Source organism: Phyllostomus discolor, chromosome 10, assembly GCF_004126475.2.
Source record: "Phyllostomus discolor isolate MPI-MPIP mPhyDis1 chromosome 10, mPhyDis1.pri.v3, whole genome shotgun sequence".
Lineage (NCBI taxonomy): Eukaryota > Metazoa > Chordata > Mammalia > Chiroptera > Phyllostomidae > Phyllostomus > Phyllostomus discolor.
In genome coordinates this window covers 19,008,107-19,032,963 of record NC_040912.2, presented here as the reverse complement: position 1 = coordinate 19,032,963, position 24,857 = coordinate 19,008,107, and the positions used below count along the sequence as shown (strand labels likewise).

The following is a 24,857-nucleotide window of genomic DNA, read 5'->3' as shown; positions in this document are numbered from 1 at the left end:
ATTTATTGAAAGATGACTTACTGAAAAGGCACCTCTTCGCCGCCGCACTGCCTTTTGATTGGACGGGGAGTCTGTGGTACTGTTTCAGGGCTCTGTTAGGTCCCATTGGTCTGGTGGTCTTTGTTTGCACTAACAGTGCATTGCTTTAATTATTCTATGACAACTCTTGATATCTGAGTGTGTGTCCTCCCTTTTGTTTAGGGTTTTTGTTGTTCTCTATCAAGACTGCCTCGGCTCTTTTTGACCCCTTTGTACTTTGGTACACATTTTAGAAGTCAGTTGTCAGTTCCCACCAGAAAATCAGGGTGTTCAACCCTTTGGCATCTCTGGGCCATACTGGAAGAAGAGCCGTCTTGTGACATTGTGACACATAATCACACACACAAAAAAATCTCATGTTTATTAAGTGAATTGAGGACTTTGTATTGGGCTGCATTCATAGCCACCCTGGGCCGCATGCAGTCCACAGGTTGGACAGCCCTAAAGAGATCACACTGTAATCCCGAGATCCCAGATCTGACCAGGGCATTACAATGAAACTATAGCTCATTTGGGGGGAATTAACATCTTTGTAATACTTAACATTCTAACCTGTGAACATGCTGAATGAAATGTATGTGCCGCTGCACTTGTACTTAGGGGTACACAGTTATGTATTGTGTCTTTATCTCAGTGATGATTGTGCTTTTCACATGAGTCTTGTACATCTTTAATTTTATTCCTAAATATTTGCTGTTTTGTAATGCTGTGTTAAATGTATACACATACAATTTTCAGATTGTGAATTATGTCAGTCTTTATAGCTTCTAGGTTTTGCATTTTATTTAGAGGTGCCTGTCCCAGTCAGAGTCCTACATTCTTATGTGGAATATTTTTTGGGGGGGTGCAGGATGTCAGGTAGGGACATAACCTGAGTGTGGAATTAGTGATTATACTGTATTTGGACAAATTCTAAATCATTTGTCCAAAAAACAATTTTATGGCACCAGTCATCAGAAATATTTGTCAAAATAATGTTTTTGTGATTTTAGAGATGAAGAAGGAACAGAGCATCTAAGAAAACGCAATATGAAGTTGCCTTTCATGTTTGCCACTGGAGAAGCTGTGTTGTATGAGATCAGTAACCCCTTCCCTCCCATGATGGAGCCCTCACCAGAAAGGCCTAGAAATATTGCTAGTGGAAAAGATTCTGTTACTGAATCAGCTCCCCACAAGGATTCCCTCTGGACTAGCCTTATGCAACAAGATAAGTCTGTTTATCTCTCTCATGCTGCAAGTAGCGCACCTTTGGACAGAGATATTCTTAATGACTATATGGACAAATGCAGTAATTGGCAAGACAGCATTGCACAAATGGGGAATGGTATCCTGAAACATGAGCAAATTGGTCAGCCTCAGGAAGTGAACATGACACTCTCTGAAGGTCCAGTAGGGCTCGTCCCAGACAATAAAAATAGTGATTTGTACAGCATTATGAAACACCTAGGTATTGATTTTGAAGATATTAAACATATGCAGCAGAACGAGGAATTTTTCAGAACTGACTTTTCTGGCGAGGATGACTTTCAAAACATTGACATAACAGATGAAATCCTGACGTTCGTCCAAGATTCTTTAGATAAGTCTACCTTCGTGTGTCCAGGCTACCAGCAGCAACCACCCACAGCGCTGAGCTCGAGCTGTATGGTCCAGGAGCATCTGCAGTTAGAGCAGCAGCAGCAGCAGCTACAGCCCCACCCAAGGCACCCTGCCGTGGAGCAGCAGCAGCAGCTGTGCCAGAAAATGAAGCACATGCAAGTCGGTGGCATGTTCCCAGATTGGAGCGCTAACCAGCCTGTGCTTTTTAGTTGTCCTCAGCAAGACCAACAACAGTACGGTGTCTTTTCAGACTTCCCTGGGACCAGTCAAGAGTTTCCTTACAAATCCGAGATGGAGACTATGCCTTACACACAGAACTTTATTCCGGGTAACCAGTCAGCGTTACCGCAGCAGGGGACGCAGTTAGACTTTCCCATGGGGAATTTTGAACCATCCCCGTACCCTACTGCTACTTCTAATTTAGAAGGTTTTGTCACATGTTTACAAGTTTCGGAAAACCAAAAGCATGGGCTACATCCCCAGGCAAGCCTAGTTACTCCGCAGACATGTTATTCTGGGGCTGTGTCAATGTACCCGTGTCAGCCGGAACCTCAGCAGCACTGCGTGGCCCAGATGCAGTACAACGCAGCAGTGCCGGGCCCACAGGAGTTTTTAACCAAGGTAAGGGTTTATCTAAATCATCCCTTTTGGGTGATTCTTCTTTACTAGAAATACACGAGTTATACATCTTTGATATCAGGAGTGATTTAATCTCTTACCTATAGCATTTACATCAGAGAACATTTCTATTGTGTCTGTGACTTTTTTTTTTAATAAGCCAGTACTTTTCCAGTATGTTACCAACACTAGTATATTGTGTTTGCCTGAATTATAAAGGAGAAAGAAATCAAGGGCCAAGGTGAGTGAATATGGCCTTAAGTTACCAGGTGAAATTAGTTACAAGTACAGTGTTTACAGATTTTGGGTTATCTTTCTTGATTCTTTAAAATTGCATGCGTTTTAAAAATTCAGACTTGAAAAATTTATTTGAATTTTAAAAATAATTTTGTCAGTGTTTTAATATATTGTTGAAATTGGGTTATAGGCAATGAAGGTAAGTTTCTTTGCCTTTGCCCCAGATGATCCCTGGAATTTAGTCCTAGGCTCCTTAGCATTCTCCAGCAACCCCTCCGTCTTATCTGCCACGTCCTCCTCTTATCCTTTAAGGTGAAATACTTTTTTCTGACCTTAAAAACGGGGTAACGCTGCTGGCTGTCCATCACGGGACTTGAGCTAGACATTGTATTTTTGTTGCTTCAATGTGTCCTCGGAACCCTTCTAGCAGCAAGCACACTTTAAAATGAAGAGCACCTTAATACAAAAAAGTTAACGTGATTATATCTGCTCTTTCTGGCAGCCCAGGGATATGGCATCTTCACATTCGTGCTTTCCATTAGAAAGTGGTTTATTTTTAAATGTTTTGTAAATTTAGTTTTGAAAACCCTGACTTAAAATTAAGTTCATTGGTCTCTGTACTGTGTATTGGAGTAATGTAACAGTGTTACCTGAGTCTTTATCCCTAATTGTGTTTTCCATTTTGTTTTTTCGCTTGATTTAGTCTGATTATATATATAAGCTTTCTAATAGAAAATGGCAGAAAAGGGCATTGAAGGTTTTTCTTATTCTCATTCCTGACATTTATCTTAAATGTAATATTCAGTTAGAGTCTATTTCATAACACTGCCATAAAGTTAAGCATGGGTACGTACGTACCTTATCTCTTGCATACTCTTGAGTGTCTGGTAGAGAACTTACTTATGTAACACTACATTTTGAACAGGGCTTTCATTATCTCGTGAGTTCTTTACCGTGACCCCCCTTCCCCATTTTTTGGTACTTCTTTATGAATAACAAGAATTCTATAGCCCGGCAACTCCCCCGCCTCTGTAGGGTAGCCACTCCACGTGCGGCTAGTCCCAGATGAGATGTGGTGTAAAATATACACCAGTTTCGGAGATTTAATTTGAAAAAACAAAATATCTTTTGTATTGATTTTATGTTGAAATGATAAATTTCAGCTATGTTAAGTAAAATATATTAAAATTATGTATGTGGCTCACATATTTCTATTAAACAGCACCGCTCTAGACAATCTAAAGGGAATCACTGGCATATGTTATGACTGGTGAGAGGAATGTAGTTGACCAAACATTCGCTGGGCAAATACTACTACCTTCCATTTGAAGACATGACAAAGTTGCCATTCATGGAAGATCTAGATTATGTGGCTTTTACTATATATTTAACATACGTTTTGGAAGATCTTTGATGTAATCAGCCTTTTCAGCACTAAAGCTGTCACATTAGCTTTAGAAAAGCAGGTTTTTTGGAAGGAATTAAGGGTATGATTTGAATCCATGTGCAAGTTCCTACAACTCTCACTAACCGTATTCTGTCCATAACCATCTGTAAAGCCTCCGTAGTCTGTAAGACCCTGCAGCACTCTCTGGGGCCTGCTTTTTTCCCCCTCAGTAGCAGTTAGAAAAACTAGGCTGATTTCATTATAAGAAAGTTTTTAATAAACTTGATTCTATAATTAGGACGGTAATTATAGTGGCACTTAGTAATTTAAAAGTATACAGTACAAATAAGAAAATGGTTTAGAAAATCATACTCATGGTATAATATTTTTAGGAATAGTAGGGAAACTCTAACAAATCAGAACTAGCCTGTTTTGGAAAAGTCTTGGGTCATCTGTATTTCCAGTGTCGTAATCTCGAATGCAGTAAATTCCCTGGTGCCCAGAACTAGACTGTGATGAAATCTGGTCAGGGCAAACTTATTATTATCAAGGACATATACGGAGGTGGAGGGAGTGGGCAAAAGTAGATTTAGTTGTTTGTATGGACGTTAACACAGGAATACACACTCTGTGTGCCGCACACTCACAGCTGTGTAAACCTGCTTTTGTTCCGCCCTGTGTAATTATAATTTACGACTGCTACTCTTTGAGTCATCAGTCCTATCCAAAACTGAAGGCGTACTGATCAAATGCTCTCCTGATATATGGAACGCCAAATCTGAAGTGAAATGCTTCATTACCCCTCGGTATCATCTGCTGGAGGAGCCGGAAGGTTATTAACGTGCTAATATACATGTGCTCAGTGTGTTTTCATTGCATGATTTAAAATTTGGCAGCAGTAATTTGAAGTTTAACATCATGTAGAGTGAAAATTTTTAAAATACATTTTAATATGTTATTTAATGGGTTAAGATACTTAAAGATCTAATCATTGCACTATTTTTGTTTTCAGTTTCAAAATGGAGTTTTAAACGAAATCTATCCAGCTGAACTAAGTGCTACAAATAACACTCAGATGGCCACACATCTCCAGCCCCTTCATCATCTGTCAGAAGCCAGACCTTTCGCCAATTTGACATCTAGTAGATTCCTATAATTCCAAGATCAATTTTTACCTTGGATTTGGTTGAAATTAGTTTGTGGAAGGTCGCAGTTACTAAAACTGTCAGTGTTGGGCAGCAGGAAGTTCACTTGGAGACACTGACGTGTGTCGTTCCCACTGTTAATACCGAGCCACATTTTAGTGTTTCTCAAAGAGGAGTTAAAAACAGACCAAGCTTACATATTATATACTAGTCATTCAAACAGAAAGGGTCCTGCCACAGACTGCTGAGAGTTGTCACCTACATTTCACATTCTGAGTGCCACAAACTAAACAAAATTTATTCAGGGGCATGTTAAGAAAATGTTCTCTATTGAAATTGTTTCTGTCAGAATAAAGAAATGCTTTGAGTTTTGCACTTCTGACTCCTTAGTTCTCCAAACTAAGTTATTGCCCATAGTTACCAAACTAAACTATTGCCCATATTTTTTTCCCCCTGATGTTAAGATAAGTGGTTTGGTGGTCTGCTTTTTTTTTTGTTTAATCCTCACCCAAGGATATTGTTTATTGATCTTTGAGAGAGTGAAATGTCAATTGGTTGCCTCCCATACATGCTCTGGGGATGGAACCCCCAATTGAGGTGCGTGCCCTGACTGGGAATCGAACCTGCAGCCTTTTGGTGTACAGAACAGCGCTCCAACCGAGTGACCCAGCCAGGGCGGTTTGGTGCTTTTGTAGAAAGATAACATTAACAATGAAGAAGGAAATCATTGAGATTAAGTGCCTCACAATTTTTTCTTGCTATAACACTGTAAGATGTACACTTTATATAAAACACACTTTTAAAAAAATTAACATTCTATACACAAGTATTATTTACATTTCTTAAATTCAGCCATTTTTATTAATCCAGGCATATTTTAACTGCACTACTCACCCACTTTCTTCAGGTAAAAAAACAGTGATTGAAAAGATTATTTATTATATAATCTAGTTTCTAGACTTTAAATGTTGCTATGTGCCTTACATTGAAAAAATTTAAAAGTACAATGTTTTCAAATTTCTTGATCATTAAGTAAACATTAAGACAGCAGCACTAAAATTTCAACAGTGTGTTCAGAGGAAAGAGATACACCACCGTTTACCTCCACTAAAACCTCCACTGTGGTAGTTGAATGTTGTAGTATGAAGAATCTGCTGTTATAAAGACAACCACATTTATTGATCTGCAATGAAGAGGAGTTTTTGTTTCTGGGTCATTCATTAAATTAAAGCAAACCACCCATTTCACTGTGTAAAAATTTTTTACAAACTGTTTTAGATCTGTAATCTTTTAAGGTATGTTGACTTTATAAATTTCACTTCTTAGCCCAGTGGAAACTATTTGTTTTTCTCATATTTGAGAAGCGGTAAGACTGAATATAGCGATGTTTGGTGCAGAGTGTTGTTGTAAGTGAACAAATGGTGCATTGTATGCTTAATAATGAACAAAATCATTTGTAAAATATTTTGAATTTTTCATTTTAAAAATAGTCCATATATTTTATATGCACATAAGTTGTCTGGGTTTTACATATTTTATCAGTCTTAAATAGTGAAAGCAACTGCTTTTAAGTTGGTATTAAGTAAAAGGGGTGAGATTAATTTCAAACATTAGGTGGTTTCTATGCTAGCATGACTTTAATTATCAGTAAGACAAATTAATCACCCTACTAACTACTGTCCTCCGGTGATTTAAAAGAAGTGCCACCATCTGCCAGTCTCTCGCTCAGCTGTGATGTCTGAAGAGCACCAGGCGCGTTTGCATGTATTACACAAACACACGATGGGCTCCCAAACTGAGATGTAGTGCTGAGATACATTTTCCTTTTTTTTAATAAGTTATTGTATATAAAAGTGGCTTCAGATTGTATGTATGTCTGTTTTATGCATTTTCAGTCAAAATTTTGAATCTGTAAAGTCAATGTCAGTGTTGAAAATAATACATTTGTCTAAAACATTTCATAATTTGTTCCCAGCATGAGGTATCACTGAAGATTTAGACCCATGTCTAGCTTAATTCCATTTTTACATTTAAACTTGAATTAAAAGTCTTCCTCTGAACCATTTTTGTTAGTCTTCCCCTGTGTCACTGGATAAAGTGCTTAGTGGAAAATAGGCTTTTTAAGTGGTGACTATGGCGACAATCCATTATAGACTTATAAAATAAAAAAAATTAAAGCAATATTGTATATTTTTATCTCTATAACATAACTAAAGCTTACCTACGAATAATAAAATCACATTAAGCCAAATATACCTTTGTCTGCATTGCTGAGTGTACCAAAACAAAGAGGGAAAGCTTTGCTTACTTCTGTGTGGAGGGATTAATTTTTAGATGGTGTGCAGTTCTAAGGACCTGGATGTGTCTAATTCACACTCTTTCTGTCCCAGGTTGTCCTCGCGGTACCTGCAGATGGACTGGTGTTCTGATGTATTATAAAGCTTTCAGTCACTACTATGCGCAAACCTAGTGTTTTTCAGTATTACTCAACTTTAGATGTTTTCATACCTTTTCTCTTTCCTTTGAAATGTTACTGCTTTACATATGCCATGCATACATTTTTGTTTAAAATACAATTTATAATACCCTTACTATCAGTTGTATACAGTAATATATATGATAATAAAATAATCACCAAATAATATGTTTTAATGTAAATTCTTTCTGCTTCATATAAAGGACATTAGTATTTAGAGTATAGAATTATAACTATTGTCAATAAATGCAATCTGTAACATTTAAGGATCTGTTAAGTCAGCAGTTCATAAATTTCGTACAGAGTTGTACCCATGGATACACTGGCTTTTATCTGAAAAAAAAAAATATATATATATATATACACATACTTCCAGTAACTTCATAGATTTAAAATGCTTCTGAAGTAGACGACTCTGACCCTGATCCATGCCAGTGATATTTCCTGCTTGGGTCAGAAAATACTGCCCACCACGTACACTCTGACACACAGACGGGACGTTCGGCCTTGTGGTGTCAAATTCACAACTGCTGAACACTCACCAAGAGTTCCGTAATTAAAATTGTCTGAAGAGAAATTCCTAAGAAAAACTGTTTTATTCTAGTAGCAATTACCTTTATGTTTTATGTTTATCCTTCACAATCATCATTTTTTCAACAACCTAAAATAAACCTAGCGAGTTAGTGTCATACTTAATTCTGAACATTTTAGAAAACCTAAGTTTAGCTTTATGTCAAGCAAAAATACAGATCATCATTTTTTCTCTCTGCTTTCACTCAAATGGCTTCTACCAGCACACGTGACCTCAGCTCACCCCCTTCCCACCTTGGCCCGGGGGTGTTAGGTCCCTACACGAGTAGGTAACACTCGGTTTTCTCCCAATGTGTGCAGGTGAACTTCCAGTTTCACTGATAACATGGAGGCTATCAAATAAAAATCCATAGCATCCTAGGTGTGTCTGTGCTGTCACCTCAACACTCCCACTGTCCTCGGTCTCAGGCTCACCTCCAGCAATACCCAAGGCAGGGTTCCCTCCCTGCACGACTGACACCCTCCCGCCCAGCCCTCATGCACTTGGCGTCAACACTTCCCTTGTCCAGAGTCTGTCTCCCTTCCTGCAGCCCTGGAAAGAGTCCTCTCTTCTGCACCCCCTTTCTTATTAATTTACTCCTTTACCTCCTGTCTGTAAAACAACTTTCCATCTCCTGAAATCTGGTTTTATTTTCTACCCTTCTGTATATTGTTTGGCTGATGTTTACTTAAGTCCCTTCTTACCACAGATGGATTCTCTATGGCCCTGCAACCAAACTGATTGAATGAACCGTTTTTTCCCCCCTATGTTTCCAGGGTATCAGTGGTCCTGCAGCCTGTCACTTTGTTAGCTACTTCCCTCCCTGCACCACCTCCTCCCACCTGGTCACACGCTTAGTTATGACCATTTGTGGTTCTTTATCTACATACTGTCGCATTGGAAGCTCATCCCTTCTGGAATTACTACCTTTATGATGAATCCCCTCAAAATCTTGTCTCTCTTATTTCTCACCTCTTTAAAAACATGAGATAAAAAAGACAACCTTATCTCTGATGTTTATGGAACATTCTTCTCCTTTGAAAGCAAAGCTAAGCACACAGACTCTAGTCAGACTGCTGGCTTCATTCAGCACATGTCGGATGTGAATGATTGGGAGAGGTTACGTTGAACTCGGGTTTCCTTTACTGCAAAACAAGGATAATGCTAATACCTGCCTCACTGCATTGTTGGGAGTCATTGATAAATTATTTTAAAACACTTAGTGCCAAATGCCCTAAACTTGGAGAAATTTGAGGGCCAAAAAAAAAAAAATAAATAATAATAATGGTAGCACTGGGTTATAACCCAAATAGTAAATATCTGTAAGTGCATCTTGATAAATACATGAAAAAAAATGAGGGAGAAAAGCTTCCTTTCAGAAAAGTCCCAAATAATATTTTAGATATTCTTCCCTCCAATAGATGGAGCTTACTAACCCTCCCTCTTGAGTGTGGCCTAGACCCTCAGCAACTTGTTTCCAAAGAACAGAACACAGGGAAAAAACGAGAGTACGTTGTAGAAATCTGGCAGGTGCTACTAGCCACATGTTCAAGGGTAAGCAACGTCCCCACACACTCATGATAGCATGCCCTCTCTAATGTGATTCTGTGACAAACATACTTCAACTTGATGTGTCAAAATCACATAACACCAGTCTAACCATGAGAAAAGATCAGACAAAACCAAACTGTGGGACACTCCACAAAATTTCTGGGAATATTCTTTCAAGTGTCAAGGCATGAAATACAAGTAGAGACCCAGACACTGGCACAGATCAGAGGAGACCAAGGAAACATGATTAAATACAAGATGGTATTCCTGACTGTATCCTATAAAGAACACTAGGGCAGAAACTGCAGAAATCTGAATGAAGTTTAATAGGAATAACTAATGAATTTCCTAGTTTTTACCTGTATACCACCCTTATGTAAGATGTTAACTTACAGGAACTTGGATAAAGGGAATAAAGTCTTCATATCTTAACAATTTTCATTTAAATCTAAAATTATTATACAACAGTTTATTTAAAAATCATTTCACATACTTTGCCCATGGATTGGAAAGATTAATATTGTTAAAGTGTCCTTAATACCTAGAGTATTAAGGTTATTGTCAGAACAATTAATTCTAAAATTTATATGGAACCACAAAGACCTCAAGTAGTCAAAGCAATCTCGAAAAAGAACAAAGTTGGAGGTAATGTGCCCCCTGCTGGCAAACTATACTACAAAGCTATCATAGGTAAAACAGTATGGTACTGGCCTAAAAAACAGATATATAGATCAATAGAATAGAATACAGAGCCCAGAAGTAAATCCCTGCTTTTATGGTCAAATAATCTATGACAAAGGAGGCTGGGATATACAATGGAGTAAGAATTTTTTTTCAATAAGTGGTGTTGGCAAGACTGGACAGGTAAATGCAAAAAAAAAAAAAAAAAAAGAATTGTACTGTCTTCATATACCATATACAAAAGCAACCACAATGGATTAAAGACTTAAATGTTAAGCCTAGAACTGTAAAACTCCTAGAAGAAAATGTAGGCAGTAAACTGCTTGACACTTGCTCTTAGCAATATTGTTTTTGAATATATTTCCTTTTATAAAGGAAACAAAACATAAATGAAACAAGCTTTTTTCACAGAGGAGGAGACTATCAACAAAATGAGAAGACAGCCTACTGAATGGGAGAAGGTATTTGCAAATGCTACATCTGTTAAGGGGTTAACTTTCAAAATATATATTTAAAAAACTCATACAACATACCACCAAAAAAAAATCCAATTGAAAAATGGGCAAAGAACCTGAATAGACATTTCTCCCAAGAGGACAGAGGGCCAAGAGACATAAAAAGATGCTCAATGTCACTCACCCTCAGGAAATGCAAATTTAAAACACAATGAGCTATTACCCCACAGCTGACAGAATGGCTGTCATCATCGGTCAGCAAACAACAAGGAGTGGCGTTTGGCGATGATGTGGAGAAAGCACAGCCCTTCCTTGTACACTATTCCCAGGATTGTAAATTAGTGCAGCCACTAAGGAAAACTGTGTGGAGATTCCTTAAAAGCTTAAAAACAGAGCTTCCATGTGATCCAACAATTCTACTTCTGAGTAGTTTTCCAAAGAGAACAAAAACGCTAATTTGAAAAGGTAAGCGTGCCCCTATGTTCATTGCAACATTACTAGTAATAATACACAAGACGTGGGAACAACCTGAATGCCCATCAATAGATGAGTGGATAAAGATGTGCTATATACATACAATGGAATATTATTCAGCAATAAAAAGCAGTGGAATCTTGCTATTGGCAACATGGATGGACCCAGAGGGCATTATGCTAAGTGAAATAAATCCGAGGAAGACAAATACTGTATGTTTACACGTATATGTGAGATCTTAGAAAACAAATGAATAAACAAAAACAGACCCATAGAGAACAACCTGATGGTTATACAAGGGGAGGGGTGAGTGGACAGGGATAAACAAAAATAAAAATCATTTTTACATTAAAAAATAACTTGATTGCCACGTGGCAATCGGTATCTGCCATTACTGTCGCCCTGATAGACAGACCTCCACCCCCTCTCAGTCGGAGGTGAAGCGACACTGCCACTAATTCTCCTCTTTCTCTTTCCTGCAGCTTTGATGAGATATTGGTTTTCAGGCTCCAATTCAATGGCCCTTTCCATTTGATCCTCTGACATCATCCTTTTCAATGACCTTGTTTCCGACGCTCCTGTACATCAACAGTAATAACCTGGTTTCCATGCCAGCGAAGCACAGCCACCCCTCACACTGAGCCCTGGCAATGCCTTACTTCTGTCAGCTTGAAATCACAAGTTGTCTGCCCGAGTTCCCTCTTCTAATCACCCAGTCTCTTCTGCCTTCCCAGTCCTTTCTTCTCTGTTCAGCGACTAGCTCTTCACCCTCACTGTGATCTCCATGCCCCAAGTGCACATTGTCCTTATTCAGTCCATTAGCCTAGACCTTAGTATCAAGATTTCAGTGATATTGTTGCTTACATTCCGGAATTACCTACTTCCTTATTGATAACAGCCACTCTAACCCATGCCCCTGGCCCAACACTCTGATAAGCATTGCTGCTAGGAAAAGTAACAAAGGCGGAATAATAAGGTTTACCACAACCTGTTACCATGTGTGTGGCAGAGACTTAACCTACATCAATATCATCCCTTCCTTCTTGGCAAGAGAACCCTAACCTTTCCCTGGTCAGTTTGAGGATTAAAAAGACTACATTTTCCAGCCCTGGCTGGCGTAGCTCAGTGGATTGAGTGCGGGCTGCGAACCAAAGTGTCGCAGGTTCGATTCCCAGTCAGGATACATGCCTGGGTTGCAGGCCATGACCCCCCAGCAACCGCGCATTGAATTTCTCTCTCTCTCTCTAAAAACAAATAAAATCTTTTTTTTTTTTTTAAAGACTATATTTTCCAGCCTCTTTTGTGGAATAGGAGTAACTAACGTAGTTTCAGGCAAATAGGGGAAAGCCAACTTTCCCGTGTGATACTTGCAGAAGTTTGCTTAAAAAGACAATGCAGATGGAGCTCCCCCTTTCCTGTTTTCCCTCTCTTCCTCGCCAGCACACATGGCTGTGATGATGGATAGAGAGCACGCAGCTATCTTGAACTGTGAAGACACAGTCATAAACTAGGATGACAAAACCAAAATGCGATGATCCAGGGTTTCTCATGCCTTGGAGAAACCAAAGAAAACTTTATCTGTCTGCCTCTGGACCCCTTTTATATAAGGGGGAAATAGACTTCTGCCTCAGATGACCCACCTTCTCATCTCTACCGCCCACCACCCTGGCAGTATCCACACCTTCTCACTCAGCAATGACATCATCTCCAACTTAACTCAAAACAGGTTAGGCTTGCTCATCCCTTCTCATGGAAACCTGAGCAATGGGGAAAAGATTTCTCTCTCCAAAACATCACCACCACCACCACCACTATCACTACTGTTATTGTAAAGCAACCCAATTTCATAAAAAACCTTCTGTGAATTGCCCTTCCCACTATCCCTTCCATTCACTGGCCTCTATGAGATGCAGAACTCGGTCTGTTCAGACTTAGATGATTTGTCTCTTCTGGCAAAGCACTGTGTAACTTATTTTTTTTACCTATTTGTGCGGCCTGGAAGCAGAGAGCTCAGGTGTTCACACAGATGCAAGCAGTACCTCTGCCTTTATTTCAGCGACGTCATTGGTGCTTCTTGGCCTTCCTACTGGCCTGACTTCACTTGTTACTTCTCTCCTGATATTGCATCTTGTCTTAACATTTTCACGCAAGCTGCCACAATTCTATTAAGGCTGTAATTCTGCTAAGGATGTAAATTATTTTTTAATAAAGGTACAGTCCGTCAATACAGTGATGTACAGAAAATATTGAAGAGAAATATGCAACCCATGAGTGCTTTTAGATCAAGTGTGGGCCAATAAAACTTGAGGGACATTTACAGGAGTGATTGGCTCAGTAAAGTAGCACCTTAAGATAAAGGAGTAATGGCTGCGAATAATGGTGTCACTGCTGCCTGCCTTTCCAGAAGCTATCACATGTTTTTCATAATCATTCTCTTTGACATGGATCACTTAAAGGTATTTGCAATGTCCATGAAGTTATGTGCTTCGTTGGCCCCATTCCCAACCATAGTTGTCTTACATCTTCTATATCCTGTCCTTCACACTGTGTTTCCTTTGCTGGGCCAGGGTAAACCCAAAGGGCCCAGAGTTGAAAGACCTGAGAGAGTTGATGCGTGGATCCATGTGGAACCTTCCCCTTACTAAGTGGGTGAGACTGTGGAGAGGCAGTCATGTGGGGCAGCTAAGGCAAGTAGACAGACTAAGTGTTCCTCGATGGATGGATGGGTCAAGAAAATGTAGTGAGTATTCAACCTTAGAAAAGAAGGAACTCCTGTCATTTGCCACAACATGGATGACCCTGGAAGGCATGGCGCTAAGTGAAACAAGGCAAGCAGAGAAAGACAAACACTGCATGGTTCCACGGATATGTTGAATCAAAAAACAAAAAAAAAGTGAACCTCATAGAAACAAGAGAGTAGGAAAGTGGTTGCAGTGGGGGAAATAGAGGCTGGTGAAACGGCACAAACTTTCACTTATAAAATGAGTAGAGTCTGAGGACTTCATATGTAACGCACTGACAACACTGTACTGTATAGTTGAAATTTGCTAAGAGTAGAAATGAAATGTTCTCACCAAGGGGGGAAAACAGAAGTGGAGGGGCGGGGGGAGTAAATATACGAGGTGATGGATGTGTTAACTTGATGGCGGGAATCCTTTCACAATGTATATGCTTATCAAATCCTAACGTTGTCTACTTTAACATCTTACAATTTTATGCTTAAGTTCTAATTCAGTAAAGCTGGAAAATAAAGATAGTTATGAATGGCAGAAGCTGACTTTATGAGGTAAGCAAGCAAGCACTGAGTTTCCCCATCAGCTTAAAAGGAATGCCTTGTTTTGGTCACTGGAGCAGGCCACCCCACTGGGAGGACAGTGCTGTGCCGTGTAGGATACTTAGCAGCATCACTGGCCTCTACTCGAAAGATGCCAGTAACAGCCCTACCTACAGGTGCAACAATCCCAAATTTCTCCAGATCTTGCCGAATGCCCCTTGGCATGGGAGGGGGGGGTGGTGTGGCCTTGGTTGAAAACCACTAAGAGAAGAGGGTGCATTTCCAAAGGAACACAGTGTCATGGGTTGGAGACAGGCTGGGAAATGGAATTAAATGTGAGGAGAGGTCCTGCCTACCTCCTGTATCCTTCTCTTTATCAACTGCCCCCATGAAATTATTGGGTTGGCCAAAATGTCTGTTTAGTTTCTTCCATAAGATAAAAGACACACTTTTCATTTTCACCAATAACTTTATTGATTTGGACATTTTGAGTAGGTTGGCTTCTAGTGGGTAGAGGCCAGGGGTGCTTCCAATGCATAAGACAGTCCCACAGCAAAGATTTACTTGGCCAAAATGTCAATAGTACCAAGAAACTTCATAAACCATTTTTGACACGTTCAATTAGTCATAGCCTACTTGAACCTTCTCCATACACTGCAGAAGTCTCTTTTTTGTGTGTTTCAGTTGCATTTTCACCTTTCCTGAAATAACAAAGCATCGTATGCTGAAAATGTTGTGTATTTTCTTCCATCTTCACCATTAAAATGGCTGCACAAAAATTCACCAATTTCAATAAGTTTTTTAAAATGCATGCTGATGTGACAGCTATCACAATACAATCTAACAAAATTGTTTCAAATGAAGTGAGACAACTAAGTGCCACCAGAGCCATCATCCGGAAAAAACTAAGTGGACTTTTTGGCCAACCCAACAGTCAATCGCCCTTTGCTCTCTGGAGCCTACTTAGATCACCTGGCCGAGAGTCAATTAGAAGGGAGCTAATTACTCATACACAGACAAGAAGAGAGGCCTTTGATGTAATAAATGATGCATGATGACTAAGGCTTGATAACATGTTGATTACAAAACAGTAGTTGGATTGGTAATGTCATGCAATTAAAAATTGTTCACCTTCATTGTTCATTTCAGCTTGCAGAAGTAATATGCATCCAATGTAAAAAGCCAAACATCGATCGTGTTTGCAAAAGTAGTTACCTGCTATTGCAAAAAATTCGTAGTGAAGGCATGCATGAAACGAAAGTGAACACCTCCTCTCCCCCAAACATTCTCCACCGCCAGCCATTTTCAATGGCTGCTGTATTGATGGGTATGCCTTCATATTCTATTCACATGCAGTCATTTCCATGTATTATGTGTGCTTGTGTGGGTGTAAAGCTTTTTTACTTAACATATTGTCAACTGCATCGGGGCTCAGGGCAGGCTCAGGCTGCTGCAAGATATCCCACAAGGGCATACTGATTGTTTCGAACTAAAACCACCTGAGAAGCAGCAAGAACAGGACGAGCTCCTGACTCTCCTCCATCCCCCTTAAATGCAGACAATAAATCTCCATGACAGTTGCCCTCCCCACTCCTGAAGGACTGAGGCACAACCGTATCAGTAGAATTATAAAATCCGGAGTCGGGAAAACGTGTACAAACAAGCCTTGTGACGCCTTCACTCATTTACTGCCCAAGCGCAAACTTTGTTTCTATTCCTTACTCAGGAATACCCAGATCTGCCTTAAGATTCCTTTCTCATGAGCATGCACTTCCTTTGTCCTGTCAATTTCTCACAAATTTACTGCTTCTTTGTCTGAAAGTATAAAAAGTTGCCCAGTTTGACCACTTCTTTGAGCCTCGCTCTACAATCCAAGAATCATATTGTGATTCTTTTGTGCACACATATTATACTGTTTTTCTCTCCTGTTAATCCTGTTTTGTGCCTATTTTATTATTTTATAGCTACTCAAGCCAGACAGAGGAAATAAAGAAGGGTAGGGTGGTGAAATTCTCTCCTGCTCCCCAACAACTGAGTGACTATACATGTAATTCAAGTTTTCCTTCTAGGATTTAGGTATGATTACTGTATCCATATACCACACACTACCCAAGCTATCCCCTAGTAATGGAAATTTGATGTTTATAATTTTCTTACTATTTTACAAACAATGCAAAAATAATCAGCCTTATATACTTGGTGCACTTCTAAAATGATTTGTCTTTGATAAATTCTTAATATTGGAATTTCAGCAGCAAAGAATTTGTACATTTAAAATATTGACAGATAACTGCCAGGTTGCCCTTCAAAATGACTGTAACAATGCAAATCCGTCTGTGTAGTGTTTTAAAGTGCACAAAGTATTAACCATCATTTTACAGTTTCTACCATCATGATAGAAGACAGACTGTCCTCCCCACAATAGGAACTTATTTAAAAAAGGAAACAGTCTCAGAAAATAAAGCTATTTGCCTGAGTTCATAGGGACAGTGAGTGGCAGAGCTGAATAGCAATCCTGGGCTATTTGAGTCCCAGATTCATGCTTTTCTCTTTCTCTGGTGATTCCAACGCCAGGCCAAGCATCCAAAACAACTGTGAGGCTCTGAAAACAGCACTGGTTAGCTCCCGCATCGAGGCAGCTGTATTTTTTAAGTTCTCAGGTTGACTCAGGCGGTCAGCTGCGGGGAATGTTCTGGAGGCAGCACTCTAAGCGGAGCGGACGGCCCCCGGGAACTAACCCTCCGTGTACTCGTCTCTTCTGGCTGTGCCCATCCCTGTGTCTTTCCCACAGAGGGGCGGGAGGCGGCAGCCTGGGGCCTCATTACCCGGCTGGCAAAAGATAAACTCTCTCCTTCTTGTGGAGGTGCAAGGGGCCGGTCTTTTCTACTTCTATGGTCCATCCTCTTCCTAATGGAACTGGGGGAGTGACCCTACGTTTTGGCGGGGGCCCCACTGGCCGGCAGGGAGCTGACTGTGCATGGGCTGCTAGCCGGGCTGACAGCATGTGAGAGAGGAGGAGCCGCCACAAGGAACAGGGCCAGGTCCCCAGGAGCCAGTGGCCTGGACGCCACCTGACCCTGCCACCTGACCACCCGCCGTGGGAACGAGGTGCAAGTCCTCTGAGTTCTCTGAGTTCTCACCTGGGGCGAGGAAGTAATACCAGACGTTTTGCTTGTCTGGTGGTTGGCAGCTGAGCGTGGTTCTGATCTGATCTGGGAAGTGAAGAAGGGTGACATTGTTTCACTTCTAGATCACAGAGCCATTTTACGCTGGCTACATACACAATAATAAAGTAGTATTGTTTTTTATGCCCTAGTTTACAGTAAAAGTAAGTTTCACTTCTGACTTACTGATTCCATCTCTTCCAGAGGGAAAATCCCTTGGAGGGCCCCTCCTGCACTGCACGGGTGGAGGGGGTGGTAGTTCTTCGACCTGACTTCCAGCGGGGATCTTGCAGAGTCTCCTGAATTACGCAAATGGAGAAGCAGAAGCGCCGTCTCCCCAGTCACTCTCCACAGGTAGCTCTTGGGAGAAATCAAACTGCAGGCACTTTTCATCTTTGTGCTACAGGATCTTCCTACACCCAGCTTTTGTCTTCAGATGTTACTGGCTACATGGTAGCTGGCATCTTCTCCTTTGGGACTCAAGTGGGGCGGCCAGGAGCAAGTAAGCAGGGCCTGCCGCCGCCCGCCGCTGCACACCTGGGCAGAGCCAGCTTGTACAGGCCAGGCTGGCCCTTGATAATGGGTGAGAAATCCACAATGTTCAGGCCACCGGGCAGGCAAAGAACACCACTGCAGAGAGTCGGCCCAAGTGCCAATCAAGAGGCACACCCCTGACTCTGGTAGGCTCGGATTCAGGTTTGAGGGTGAAATGTTTTGCATAAGAAATCAGTGATAGTTAACATGGGTCCGTGTAGGTGTGGTACGTACTGGCCAGAGACCTTTTCCTGTGAAGTTGACCCTCACCGAGACAGCTCAGCTAGAAATATTGTTTTCACTGGAGGGAAACAATTCTATCCCCTACAATGTCAAAAGTGGAGAAGAACTCAGGGAGCCTCTCCCATTTGCTCTCTTTTAACAAAGAGAATACAGGAGCCCAAAAAGGTGAGCCACGTTCCTCAATCTGACCTAACTAGCCACAAACAAATGCCCACCTATTCTGATAAGAGTTAAATCCATTTTGTTCACAGTCTCAGAAATTAGGGCTGTATTACCATGGAATGAAGATCATCGAGCAGTGCTGCTTCACCTCTCGAGTGCACAGCAATTCCCCCGCCCACCCCATCTTGTCACAATGAAGGTTCTCTTAGAAGGTCCGGGCTGGGCCTGAGATTCTGCATTTCTAACAAGCTCTCAGGTGGCGCCCAAGCTGCTGGACTACACTTTTGAATATCAGGCACTCATAGGCAACGCCCTGGACTGGTGTGTGTGGATCTGAGCCTCCAGCAGAAAGGTATGCAGGACTTTGCAGGGAGAATTCTGCCCTGGTAGGGTAAGGAGTTCCTATCAGAGAATTCTTTGGCTATGCCTAAGGCAGAAGGAATTTCTTGTGAGTGCTTCTTTGAGGGGGGGAAAAAGGAAAACTGAGGAGATGGGTAGTTTAAATGTCTTCTGTTTGTGCAAATGCACAAGTTGTAGTCCTGAGTATCCTTGGCAGAGAAACTTTCTCATAATTAAGGAGGCCCACATCTGTGTCTCCCACTCAGTCTGAGAATGCTTCGCTTCCTCTTAAGTAATAATCAACATTGCAACATTGCAACTAGGCAACTAGCAAAAAACGTTCCCAGGAAATACAAATGCTGGCTTTTGCTCATAACAAGCCCCTTTCCCTAACCCACATGGTTGTCTCCGGTGTGTACTCATTCACGGGTTTCTCAACCTCAGCACTTCTGATGACGTGGGACCAGTCATTCTTCATTGTGAGGAGCCGTCCCATGCAATGTAGGATGTTCAGCAGCATCTCTGGGCTCCAGCCATGTCTTTGTTCGGGTGCTGTAACAGGTGAGGTGGCTTACACCCCACACGTTTATTTCTCCCAGTTCTGGAGGCTGGAGAATCAGGACCAGGGTGCTAGCACAGTTGAGTTTCTTGGTAAAGGTCCTTTTCCTGGCTTAGACCTGCCTGTCTTCTTAGTGCAGCCTCACATGGTGGAGAGGGAGAACTAGAGCTAGCTCTCCTCTTATAAGGGCATTAACCCCATCACAGAGAGTTACGACCTAATTACCTCCCAAAGGCCCTCACCTCCAAACACCATCACATTAGGCACTTGAGTGAATGAGGTGTACGAACTTATGAATTTGGGAGGCAGACAAGATCTGTCCATAGCAACCCACTGATGCCAATAATGCCCCACCACCAGCTGTGAGGCAATAATAAATATTTCTAGATATTGTCCAATATTCCCTAGGAGGGAAAATTACCCCCCAGTTAGAAACCACTGCTTTAAAAACAAATAACACTATGTTGGAAAAGACAACTAACTAGTTGAAAACATACAGTTATACAATTTTAGATCTGGTTTGGAAGGAACCAGAGCTCATTTGCATTTTGGGGTCACACATCAAATTTAGGTTAGAAAAACCATTATTACTATTGGGCACTGTGCTTTCTGTACAAATGGTGAATTCAAGGTGTTATCGACGTCCCACGCTCAAAGGCACAAACTTCAGTTAAGGAAAATCTCAGATTCCATGTCTCGATGGAGTCTGCTGACGTGCAGAGTGGGGAGTGGGAAGGAATCGGTGCTTTTCTGCATTGTCATCAGCACAAGCTCAGAAAAGGCGAAGGCGCAGCTCCTTGGAGGCTCCCACACGTCTCCGATCAGGGACCGTCCAGCCGGGGTGTGAACCGTCTTCAGTCTCACGTAAAGTGCAAGGTACAAACGCCACTTCAAGATAAAGTCCCTGCACCCTACTCACCAGGGCTTAGCCACCTAATTAGCCAGCTGAATTCTGGGGCAGCTCGTGCTGACATCCAGTGACAGTGGGTCAGGTAACCATATGCTCCGCAGCTGCCTCCCCACCCATTGGTGGGAAACACTGACTCATACCGCTGTGACAAGTTGGGGGGGGCAATTAATCAGCTATTCGCCTTTTGGCAAATGCCGAGCAATGATCTGCTAGAGCAACCACTTAGATTTGTTGTCTCATCGATAAGAGAACTTGGAAGTAAATCACATTATGTACTTAAGAACTCATTTCATGTTCATAGGTTCTGACATTATTGAAATGTGATGGTCGGGAGTATGTCTGTATCAACACGAGTTATTTGTGGTAGCTAATAGTAACAGTTCAAGGCCCTGGCACAGGGCCAGAGTGAAGGGGCCTCTTCCTCGTCTCCTGCACTGAAAAAAGGAAAAGCCTGTCTCTCTTAACTAAGCTGACAGTGACATCCATCGGCTTCCAATACACAGCTGCTTCCACCACCGCTATTCACACTCAACTAATCTCTCTCATACACCTACTGTGTGCCAGATACGAAGCCAGGCACTTTGGCATAACTTATCTTACGTAACTTATACAACTCAGTACATCTGGGCACTAGGGAGGAATATGAGGAAAAGCATTAAGGCTAATACCACCAAGCCTTATTAGAGTTCTCTGTGCTCAAATAAATCACTTTCATTTTTAAAAGTTGTATTTGATTTATCTTTCATTTACCAATCCCTTAGTTCCTTGCTCAGTTTCCTGATGCAGTGGAGGTGCTCCCAAAATTTGGAAGCAGTTTGCATTTTCTGAGTTGACTCACTTAGGAAATGTTTCAGTGTGGCTGAGTGTATAAGACTCATGTGCCTCTGCTAAACAAAACATCTTTTGGTAAAATGACTAGCCGCCCCTTTATCTTTTAATTCTGAATTTTTACTTATCAGTTTTCTCAAAGAGAAGTGTATCCTGTTTTCTCAAGTCATCAACTAAATCTAAACCAACAACAGATTATATTTGTATAGGGATGCAGCAAACTTAGATGCTTGGTGTAGCAATCAAATATTGACACCAATATTCAGACCAACCTAATGAAAGGTGCAGCTATGTATCTTGAATGTTTTTCTTAGTTTCCTATTGCCGCTGTGACAAATTGCCAGAAACTGAGTAACAAAAAAAAAATCATCATCTAATAGTTCTGAAGGCCAGAGGTCCAACATCATCAGTCTCACTGGGCTACAGACAATGGGCTGGCAGGGCTGGTTCCTACTGGAATGAGGAAGAATCTATTTCCTTGCCTTTGTCAGTTTCTGGGGGCCACCCGCATTTTTTGGCTCATGACTCCCACCTGTCTCTCCAGCCTCTTGCTTCTGTTCACTCCCCACTCCCCGATCCCCTGCCTGCCTCTCACAAGGACACTTGTGTTCACGGTGGGCCCCTCCAGATACCCTGGGCTGAGTTCCCCATCTCAAGATCCTTAACTGGGATCACATCTTCAAAGTCTCTTTTTTATCAGGTTCTGGAGATTAGGACTTGGGCATCTGTGGGAGACTATTATGCATCATATCAAAATTCTGAAACAACAAGCCACCAGCCAAAGTGAGGAAAGAATTGGTAGAAGGCCAACTGATTACTTCAACAGTTTAATAAGAAATAGATCTGGAAAATTTTCACGGAGTGATGAACTGTAATCCAACGTGCTGATATAAATCTGGGACTTCCCGTTGTTACACAGTCACACTCCGCTTAACAGCACTTCAGTCAAGGACAGACCGAGCATACGGCAGTGGCCCTGTAACATTCCAGTGGAACTGAACTTCTTGTACGCAGTGGAAGGGTACATGTCATTCAGGAGGATTTACTTTTCTCTAATGGGAGCAATATCTGTGGGGCTTGGCAACAACAGAGTCCCTCTCAGTCACAGCACCTCCATGTTGAGAGCACAGACGACATCCCGTGGACCCGTGTTGGCGCAGGGGGCCTGTCCCTTATCACTACAACTTTGGGGAGTGCTACCCCACTCCCGATCTAGCCTGATGGTCTTCAGGGTGCACTGATGCGAACTCTTGTTGATTCTGTCCGAGGACACGGGGCCACAGGAGCCGCCTTAACAGGTATTAAGTGCCAGTGCTGCTGTGGTAAAAGCTTTCTGTGGTTAGTGTAGAGCCAAGCTGCCTTGTACTTTGGGAATATTTTCAGAGTGGAATGATGTAAAGTATAGATAACTTTTTTTCATCAGTTCAATGCCAGAGAGAGAGAGTCCTTTATGCCAGAGAAGGTCAACGAAACCAAAAGCATGTTTTCCAAGTCAAAATATTAAGTCTTCAGTTTTACATCCTCTCTGTTATTCTTTGTTATGAACACCACAATGTTTCTTTAAAAAAAAAAGATGTTATTTATGTATTTATCGAGAAAGGGGAAGGGAGGGAGAAAGAGAGGGAGATAAACATCAATGTGTGGTTGCCTCTCACATGCCCCTAACCGGGGACCTGGCCTGCAACCCAGGAATGTGCCCTGACTGGGAATCGAACCAAAGGCCCCTGAATTCATAGACTGGTGCTCAATCCATTGAGCCAGCCACACCAGCCAGAGCCACAGAGTTTCTTAATCCAACCACTGCTCCAACATGCAATAGCCAAAACCACATTGCCACAACAATCCCCCGTGTTCCTTATCTATCTAGATTTTTTATCCCTACTGACCCTGAGGCCACCTTTCACTCCCCCGAGACAGTCACCATTACGGCGTCAATGCCTCACGCAGCCAGTTTCTCCTCCATAACCCCAGTCAGGCCAGCCCACATCCCTGTTCACGGAGCCGCACTGACACCTTCAGTGCTCTGTTTCCCACCCTGCAGGAAGGGAGCGGGGGAGGCCGCGTGGGGCCCTGTCTGTGGAGTCTACGGTGCTGCACACAGTAGTGCCCTTGACATTCACTTACTGCTTGGTCACCCAGACAACCTCCAGTGCTGCCAACTCCGTCAGTACAAGAGCGCTGCACAGGTGGACCACTTTTAATCTCTTCTGCCATATTTTTGCTGTATCTTTTTTATGTTGAAATATACAAATACTTAACTCTTGTGCTACAGCTGCCTACGGTGTTTATGCAGTAACCTGCTGTGCAGGTTCATAGCCTGGGAGCACTGGGCTATATCGTATGACCTGCACGTGGAGTGGGCTATGCCGTCTAGGTTTGTGTAAGTGCGCTCCACGATGTTTGCAGAACTACAAAATTGCACAACGATGCATTTCTCAGAACGTATCCCTATCGTTAAGTGACGCACAATGATGTTACACCCACCCAAGATCGAGACTTCCTGAAAAGATTATTGAGATGTGTAACTTTCCCTTGTTCTGTGGAAATAAAATGAAAGCTAAAACACTACCCAGAAAACCCAGAACTTCACTCTGTTTATCAAAGATATTGATAAGTAAATACCATAGAACATTGGCTTTGGGTTATTGTCTAGATAGACTGATTAGCTTGATTTGTACCATTGTTTTTACCCAGGCCCTGTTTATAACAGTGTTTTTCGCTTATAAAAAACTGGTTTGAGAGTCAAGTATAGTGTAGTATCTTTTAAGTTCTTTGCTCTGACACCCTGAGTAAACTTGCCTAAACATTTGCTTGCTAAGCATGAGGCACTTTGAAGAATACAGTTCTGTTATCAAGTTCAAAAGAAGTTTAACTATATATATATATGTACTTTTTCCTATCCTCACATGAGGACATGATTATTGATTTAGAGGGGGAGGAAGGGAGGGAGAGAAAGATGGAGAGAAACATCACTGTGACAGAGAAACACCCATCAGTTGCCTCTCATATGTGTCCCAGGCTTGTGCCCCCACTGGGAATCAAACCCTCAGGCTTTTGGTTTCTAGGATGATGATTCAACCAAGTGAGCAACACTGGCCAGGGCTAGACCTTTATAAACTATACAGAGCATTAGCTGTACTAGTTCATTCAACAAATATTTAAATAATTCCTATTAAAAGAGGCAGTATGTACTTTGTGGGGGATAAAAAGGTAGATTTTATCCTTGAGTCTAAAGAGCACTTTCGGGTTTTCTCTCCTCCTTTTGGCTCTGAGCAGGTCCATCTTTGCTTCAATGGAGTTCAGCAGAAGGGATGCAAAGTGGCCGTCCAGGGCTAGGACAGGCAGGCCTAGAAGCAGGGAGGGCCTCGGATGTTGGGTGAGGACACTGATTCTCAGACACCTGAGCTGCCGGAAGGTAAAGCTGCAAAGGTGAGGAAGCCAAGGCCTCATGGGGTACCCCTATGTAAGCTAGGCCAGTGACAGTCCCGCTGCAGCTGGCCTTCAAGTCACTCCAGCACAGGCACCGAATATAGGAGTGCTGACGCCTCCAGAAGATTCCTGCCCACCACCATTCAAGCCGTCTGAGCCTCCCTGCTGAGGCCGCCCCACCG

At 41.9% G+C, this 24,857-nt stretch overlaps 1 protein-coding gene across 1 annotated transcript in view; it reads left to right on the top strand.

The window, feature by feature from the left end:
- The window catches only part of AHR (aryl hydrocarbon receptor), a 41,510-nt gene extending 34,234 nt beyond the window's left edge, over nucleotides 1-7,276 (top strand). Inside the window, exons 10-11 of the mRNA XM_028525656.2 lie at nucleotides 1,032-2,259; nucleotides 4,893-7,276. Coding sequence (XP_028381457.1) covers nucleotides 1,032-2,259; nucleotides 4,893-5,036 — 1,372 coding nt within the window. The 3' untranslated portion in view covers nucleotides 5,037-7,276. The remainder of the gene's footprint in view (nucleotides 1-1,031; nucleotides 2,260-4,892) is intronic.
- The last annotated feature ends 17,581 nt before the right edge of the window (nucleotides 7,277-24,857 follow it).